Source organism: Adiantum capillus-veneris, chromosome 4, assembly GCF_014529385.1.
Source record: "Adiantum capillus-veneris isolate H3 chromosome 4, ASM1452938v2, whole genome shotgun sequence".
Lineage (NCBI taxonomy): Eukaryota > Viridiplantae > Streptophyta > Polypodiopsida > Polypodiales > Pteridaceae > Adiantum > Adiantum capillus-veneris.
The window spans coordinates 133,893,229-133,901,519 of NC_140934.1; the positions used below are offsets into that span (position 1 = coordinate 133,893,229).

The window sequence follows — 8,291 nt, forward strand, 5'->3', positions numbered from 1 at the left end:
GTTGGGTGTTGATAGCAACCAACCATCAGGTTCAACAATCCATCACGTAGTCTGTCCTTGACAGAGTTGTGAGTGCTAGAGCAAAAGCATAAAGCATGAAATGGTTGAATGCATGCCACCTGCTTAGCATGCCTTACATGCAAAAGCGTAAGCCCTTGGCTACTATGACGGTTTCAAACGTGAGAGCCACAACCATAAGTGCCTTGCACAGTTTAAACTGGTAGGGATTGTGTGAGTGAATATTCCCTAATTTGCTAGCTCCCCAAACTTGTGTGCCAATGCCGTTGACTCCAAGTCATTGGGCAGTACCTTGGCACAAGGGAGAAGCCTTGCTTCATGTAAAATTTCCAAAGCACTTTGCTTTGCACAATGACAGTAATTGCCAAGCAAAGTGTAAACATGGAAAAAACAAGAAAAACTCAAACTTGGCTAACCTGGTTGTTACTGTAACCAGTTGTCCCGAGATTCCGTGGAAGAAAACTCGCTCAAATGTAGCACATAACCATCTCTGTTGTGCAAAAAAGAGTGGGCCTATGTATCATATACACGCCCTGAAATATCCTGTCTCCTTGAGATACTGAGAAACTGGCCCTTGGCCCGGCCTTTGAAGCAAAAGGTAACCTGTGACGAGCGTGCTCTATCAAGGTACTCGGGAGAAGCCATGCTTCATATATCTATGTCTGGCCTCATTCCAACAAATGCTATTAGCGACAGATGGCATAGCAAAGAGAGTCGACCTTGTCGATCATGCACAAAAAATTGACCGTGTCGAATTATAAACGTAGTGGAAAAGAAGTAAAACACGTGCAAGTGATGCATCTCGTACCTGCTTGGCATTATGAATGATAGCCGTGATCATTCATTCCATTGCATACGAGAGTTACAAAGCACATGCTGTCAAGGGCCTTGCCCAATTCGCAACCCATTTGAAATCTTGTGAGCAACTTCAATGCTCTAGTTGTGTTACACAAACCGTGCGTCGGCCCTGCCGAGTTCTGTGCACCTTGAACAAGAGCGTAGCCGTAGAATCATTCAAGCCTTGCTTGATAAATTCTACCTATCACTTGGCGGCAACCATTGCACCAGTCGGAATTCACCAAACCAAACTAAGTGCAGATGATTGTATAAAGAATGCAAAAAGTAATGCCGAAACATAAACAAAAATACCTAGAATCATGGCGAAAATCCGTGAAGGCATCATAGCCGTTGAAGGATCCTGCTCTTAGTCGGCCAAGCCAAACATTTTGACTGTCGTCATGAAGCCTTGCTCGCATTGCTTTTGCTTGCGAAGTGGTTCGCCGCTTTCCACAAGCATAATCCTTATTTAAGGTGCAATCGTAACTGATTCGGTGATGAAAGCTCCCTTGGAAAGCTCGATCCCGTGAATAGTCGTACCTACATAGCTGTGTGCCGACATGGTCGTACCATGTTGGCTCCGTCGCTTACTAACAATCGACGGTAAATTGAGAAGCTTGCTTCAGCGGAAAAAACACCAGAATTTTTTGTCCCTGCAGAATTATGGCATGGCCTTGGTTGCATGCCAAGCATGCCATGCCCTATGTGCATGCATGGTTGCAAGCCTGGACATGCAATCCACAAGAGCCGCGGGTCCCTTTGCGGAGAACCATGCATGACCTTGCATGTTATGCTTGCCAGTAGATGTAAATATGCCGCTGTCGTAATCACGCCGCAATCTCTGAAACATGCGGCATCATGGCGATCGTGTGCAATCTTACACATCGCAGGCAACCTCCTCCCTACGTGGGAGGGGGCACTTAGGAAGACCCTAGGCCACCCCTTGGGCGGCCAAAAAGAAAGGGCCACATTTTGGTGTAAAACATAAAAAGAAAATTTTCATGTGAAACCTGTGGCGCCATGGTGGCTGCCGACTGCGCAGGAGAAGATGAAGACCCCGCTTGTGCATGGGCCAGAATCGGGCAGTGCTGTAGAAGCGAAAAACACTGCGGATGCCGGCGTGCATCCATCAAGCTAAACCCCATGCGTTTCTGAGGTGGTCGAAAAACTGTCCTTCCGGACCCGAGCTGGCATACACATGCCTGTGATTGCCCCTTCCTCGATTGAGCAACCCCGACTTTGCATGGCCTTTGCATGATGCTTGTCTACTCGTTCCTCCTTCCTCCAAGCCAGAGATAGAGAAAGAGAGGCCACACTTAAACATGCAGCCATAGCTGGCTTTTGATGCAGCCATAATCGGCTTTCCTCTTGCTTGCAAACTCTCCCAGAGAGAGAGAGAAGAGTCGCCGTGCATCCCTCCTCCATAGCTCCCCTACTTCTCCCCTAAGCTTTGATACCAATGTTAGACCAGCGGGTAGACAAACATACGAATAACCTCCCAACCATCCTATATATAGACCCCTTTACTGCATGTGTGTCCGGCACATTGCCTGGGTCGTGCCCATCTAGTCCTACCCTTGGCATGACAATACCAGTAGCCCATCAGCTAGCAGTAGAGGTAGTGTGTGCTATTGAGGATGCATTCCCACGTACAATCCTGGTTAGCCAAATACACCTATTGCTTCACCTTGTTGAGGAGATTTCCATTTGTGGGGTGGTTCACTCTAGATGAATGTTCTTCTTGGAGAGATTCTTGAAGACTTTGAAGGATTTTGTTAGATTGAGGTCAGAACCGGAGGTATGCAAAATTAATACAATATAGATAGCATTTATACGCTATGGAGTTACTAATATAAATATGTGGTTATAATGTTTTCAGGCGAGCATGGCAGAAGGTTGGGTGGTGCAAGAGGCATTTGTGTATGTCTCACAGTCTCTCATCACAGTGGATCCATCATTGCCTCATCTGTGGAGTGAAGAAGAGGATCCTAGGAAGCACTCAACCATTCCCAGTGGAAAAGGCTCACTCTTGGTCATGGATAGAGAGTTTCATGCCATAGTCAACAACTACTCTTTACTCAATGCCACTATCATGACCAAATGGGTCAATATGTACTTGGAAGCCCGCGCAGCTAGAGAAAGGGATAGAGATGCATGGAAGAGGTCCCATGGAGGTAGACGTGCACCTCCTTTTCCTAAAGAGCTTGCAAAATATCCTGACTTGATTCAAGTAGAGTGGATCCATAATGCCATGACCAATGCCAAAGCACAATGAGAACAAATAAGCCCTAAAGAATGGGAGTATGCGCGAGGATGCTTGCGCAAGGTGAGTGTGTATATATTATGTATGCATGTATGCAAATCACTTAATGAAATGCGATGTAACCTCTTATGCATTGTGATTGTAGGGTCTCATTTTCAACTCCATTTGGTCCGAAGGCCGACATTTTCACACCCGCAAGATAGATGAGCGTCGGACCACTAATGATTGTGGCGTGATGGGAAACTTTGACACAACAACAGATGAGGTCAGATATTGTGGTACTATAGAGAGAATAATCAAAGTGGATTTCAGATCTTTTCACAAATTCCTCTTTGAGTGTCGATGGTTTGCGGGTGAGGTCAAAAGACATGAAAATGGGCTCATTATGGTGGATTCCACCCAATTCCATCGGGGAAAAAATGACAACTTGGTGTATCCTAGTAGTTGCGAGCAGGTAATTTAGGCTATGTGCAATTAACTTAAATTAAAAATTTAAGTTATGTATATCAACTTACTCTTAGTGTGTGACGTCCAGGTCTTTTATGTGCCATGTATATATCAAAGAAGACTTTGGTATGTCATTCCAGTCACGCCGCGGGGTAGATCTATCTTTGCAGAGACGGACATTGAGCCAGTAATTGATCCCATCATACCATCACCACAAGATGCAGAGGAAGATGTAGTAGAAGTTGAAGAAGGTCAGCCAAGCCTTGCAAATAGTCATCTTGAGGAGGAGGAAGAGGGAGAAAGTGATGATGATTCTACAGAAGGTGATGGAGAGGAGGAAGAATCTCTAAATTTGTTTATTGATTTGAATACTATGGGTCTAAATATGGATCCTAGTGCTTGTAGAGATCTTATACAAGATGAGAATTAATAAAGCTCTCCATTCTTTCACTTGGTGTAGTATATGATTAATTTGCAAATGTTTCGTAATGTGCTTATGAATAGTATTTGTAATGGTTTTGTTGTGAGTTCAATGATATATGTATAGAATTTTTAGAGTGAAAGAGAGATTAAGTGAAGTGAGCAAGCATTCTGGAGAGTGTAGGAGTTGTATTGGATTTAAATGGAACCCGCGGGAGAGGGAGGGGGAAGGGGGTCCAGCCTGTCTTAGCGGTAATGTGAGCGGCAATAATCGCGAAAATTTACGCGGTAATATTTGCGGTAAAGTGCCGCTTCAGCATCAAAAGGATTCTCTCTCCTCATTTTGAATTCCTCTTTCTTGTTTTGCGGTAATGGCCCGCGGTAAACACCACGATCTCTCATAGTGCTTGGGGACTTCTGAAAACCAAAGTACTGGAAGATTTTGTATCATTGCCTCAATCCATACAGCAGCACATGAGGAAGTTCATAAATGCTCTTTGAGGGATAAAAAGATGTAACATAAAAATGTAATATAGACAAAGAGATTTTTCGAGAGAGAGAGAGAGAGGCGAGAAGTCATGGACTGTCTGTGTGAGGCTTTTCAATCATAGAGAGAAAGAGGGAAAGAACACGCAGTGGTTAGCCCTCTTGCTTATCAATATTCGACACGCTAAGCTGCTCTTGCAATTGCTACGTGTGCTTGCCTATCAAATCATGGGAACACACACACACACACACAACGAGTAGACAACTGAATTGCATGCGACGTGTGTTCAACGGACTTGCAAAGAGAGAAAGAATCTCTACCGCAACCTTTCACTTCATTCCAAAGGAGAGGAGAGAGAATCTTTGAATATTCTTTACCTCTACGATCTTCCAAAATCGTGGAGACATTCTAACACGAGAACATTTTCTCTCGTTATTTAGCAAGGCGAGGCGAGCGAGCTCCTACGAAGCTTCCGCTTGGCCGACTCATTCCATTTTCTCCTGTCTTGATCGCACAATATTCACGTCCACGCCAGAAACTCCTCTCGCTCTCACACACACGTAGGCCTACTGCCATACATGTCCGCTTCACTCTCACTTTATCTCTCTCAAATAGGCTTAGGCCCTACACGCTTTTGGAAAACAAGGAAACAAGGGGGGGAGACGGGAGACACATTATCAATGCATGGAATCAAATCGGCACCCTCAGACATCCTTCCCTAGCAGTCTCTCCTGTTTGTCAATATCGGGCGACTTACGGCGTGTGTGTGAGGACGGCTGGAGGGCCCCCCCCCCCCCCTCGGATCCCCCTCGCGGCCCGGGGGCCCTCACATCTCTCTCGCTCTCAGATCTCTCTCTCTGTCTCTGTCTGACTTCACATTCAGATCTCTGTATCTTTAATATGCCCACTTACACACATGCAGATGGTATAAAAAGGGGTAGCTAACTTTAAACTGCTGCATACCGGCCTGCATTCATCAAGCTAGCTTCTCTCTGTCGCTCGCTCAACACCAAGCTATGGCTACCTCTGAAGTAGTGTCTAGTCTGTCTGAGGCAAGTAGGCTCTGTAGATCCTCCCTGATCTCCAGCTTCTCTTGCACTGGGCAGCGCCTCGCATTCTCGTTTCATTGCGGTGGGTCCTTACGAAAGCCCCCTACAAAGCAGCTGGTGAATCTCCCACACCATTATCGGCGCCACAGGCGGCGCATCACAGTCCTCGCAGCGCGAGGTCTATGCCAAGACATTGTCAGCTGCTGCCGCTACGTCAAGCTTCTCCTTTGTAGGATGCAGCTCCCTCTGTGTGTGTCTTTGTTTTGTGCCCGTGCACAGAGAGAGAGAGAGAGAGAGAGAGAGAGAGAGAGAGAGAGAGAGAAGCTTATTTTCTTTTTTCGAGATCATAAACCGTTTGTGCGTTTGTTTTGTGTACGCACATCGTCCCAGGAACCTTTGCTTTTTTGCTTTTTCATAAAACATTTTGCTTTTTGGTCTTTCTAGGTGGAGGATGCTTCCATTTCAAACGCAAGAACAAAATGTCCTCCTCACAGCTTTCCGAAAATGTAAGCATAATGTTAATTTTACGCTAATAAATTAAAAGGTAATTTCAGAATATTCCTAACGTTAATTTTTGTTATAGAGCAATTATCAGCAACTTTCAATTTTAGGCAAAGCACACGAAACTGAATCTGAATGTGATTGTACAGATGTCATATCCCAATCCCACTTAAGCGGTTGCGGATAAAAAGAGATTTTGCTGCGAAGCAGGTAAGAAGCTTTTTCTTATGTCCAAAGGAGCCAGCTTGGTTCGTTGAGTCTTTGTTCTTGTGTGATCCGAGTCATGGGTCAGTTTAAAAGCGACCAAGCAACTTTGTGCGTTCATAAGGACGTTCGTATCGATTCGCATGAGATGTGTGCGATTTGCTTTTTTTTTTTCTTTAAAGCTTGTCTTTATGAAGATCTAAGGAAAAAAAATTTGAAGGTACTACGAACTTTTCGCCTTGTAATTATGGCTTCAACATTTTTTAAGGCTTTTTTTGAACTTGGGAATATTCCAAGACCCCTTTCTCAAACTGATCCTCCTATCTACCTTTCAAGAAAGTCCTTGTGCGAGCCTTTGCAGTCAATCTCGTCACCACGGCTAGAAAAATACATTTTTCCCAACCGAACAAAATAAGGGAAAACTTGAAATTCTCCCGATTTTCAGGTCAAAAATGGAAGCTTTTTCCGATAATTTATACACTCAAACTTGTGTAAATTTGCCGGTTTTCTTAAAGACAAGCTCAAAATCTAACCGAGATTTTATAATTTCAACCGATTAAAATACACTAGACCTTGGTTTTTTTCTAACATTGCTCGTCACCCTTGAGAGATCAAGTTGACGACCGGTTGCCTTGACCCAATTTCCATAGTTTTGGTGCACGTGCGAACATGTATCCATCACAATTATTTTAAAACTTAATTGATAATTGTACATCGCGTGACCATCACCTTATTACTCTTTCTCCAAGAGTGGATCCTAGACATCGTTGGTTGACCTAGGTTTACCTAAATCTTTGAGTTCCTCTAGAGACAAATAGAGACAAACCCCACCCCTTATTAGGAGTGTAGCATAAGCCCCTATTTAGGTGGGGTTTGTCTCTAGAAGAGGCATAGTGAAGAATGGCATTTTTTGGTCCACGTGTGAGCATGTATGCATCGCAGTTATTTCAAAATTTAATTGATAACTATGCATCGCGTGACATCGTTGGTTGACCTAGGTATCTTTGAGTTTCTCTATAGACCACCACCACCCAACCCCCCCCCCCCCCCCCCCCCCCAAAAAAAAAAAAAAAAAACACCACAATTACAAAAGCGCACACACGCACAAGATTTTTTTTTAATATAAAAATAACAAGATGAATCGAATTTGACTCTAGCTACAATAACCATGCTCATTTTAGATGGAATTTTGAGAATAATAAGGGGTTCCTAGGTTTTCATGACTTCAAAATTCCATGGAAGTCTAAGTATTCAATTTCTATTAAGTATGTTTTAGGAGTGTAGCATGAGCCTTGATGCTATCGATCATCGTCATCTTTTTACTTCTGGTTGTGCAGGTAATTTAGATCATCCATTTCACTTTGAGATTTTGGGAGACTCTCAAACTAAAGCATGGATTAAACATGGATTGGCAATATCCAAAAATCCCTTCTTTCTTTTCTTGCCTTTGGGTCTTTGTAGTAATATGTGCACACTACAAGTTACAATCCTAGATAATGTTATTTAGCCCGGTAATGCTTCTACTTGCCTTGTACATTGTGATAATACTCTTAAAATATTGGACCAAGAGTGTGGCTATCATGTTCAACAGCTAGTTGATGCTCTGAATTTCGTTATTTTAACTTTCATGGAAGTCCTTGAGCATGCTAATTTTCTTTGTACCTATGTCTATTCCACTCTATTTTGAAGCATACGAGTATGTATTTTTAGTAGATACTAAGAGGTGTGGAACTGTAAGGTTTGTTTATGCTATTCTATCATGTTCCTTGTGTTTGCGTGTGTCAACATGCGGAAATGAGTGTGTAGAAGTTGTGCACACATTGATTGTGTGTCTCGATGGCCAAGAGTAGTAGATTGAAGAGAAATAGAAGTGTTTGTGGGTCTACGGCGTTACTTTGATCTGCAGTTCTTGCCTCATAGAGTCGTCTACTATGATATTGTACTCATGTATTGAGCTCTCTTTTTGTGAGATGTTCTCTGAACATAGTTGTTACAATACGATCCTAGATTGAGAATGCACATGTGTGTGTGTGTGTGTGTGTGTGTGTGTGTGTGTGTGTGTGTG

At 43.5% G+C, this 8,291-nt stretch overlaps 1 protein-coding gene across 1 annotated transcript; it reads left to right on the forward strand.

The window, feature by feature from the left end:
• Positions 1 to 4,937: 4,937 nt before the first annotated feature.
• On the forward strand, positions 4,938 to 7,935 carry LOC147460007 (uncharacterized). Its single transcript, XM_086509940.1, has 5 exons — positions 4,938 to 5,603; positions 5,671 to 5,750; positions 5,966 to 6,027; positions 6,172 to 6,232; positions 7,564 to 7,935. Exons 1-5 carry the CDS (start codon positions 5,489 to 5,491, stop codon positions 7,570 to 7,572), a joined length of 327 nt encoding a protein of 108 aa, XP_086366066.1. The 5' UTR covers positions 4,938 to 5,488; the 3' UTR covers positions 7,573 to 7,935.
• Positions 7,936 to 8,291: the final 356 nt, after the last annotated feature.

Bases quoted from the DNA above. Each gene is read 5' to 3' on its own strand.
- LOC147460007 (XM_086509940.1), top strand. From the start codon at position 5,489: ATGGCTACCTCTGAAGTAGTGTCTAGTCTGTCTGAGGCAAGTAGGCTC. The intron at 5,751-5,965 runs GTAGGATGCAGC...TGGTCTTTCTAG, and splicing joins CTACGTCAAGCTTCTCCTTT to GTGGAGGATGCTTCCATTTC. The intron at 6,028-6,171 runs GTAAGCATAATG...GTGATTGTACAG, and splicing joins CCTCACAGCTTTCCGAAAAT to ATGTCATATCCCAATCCCAC.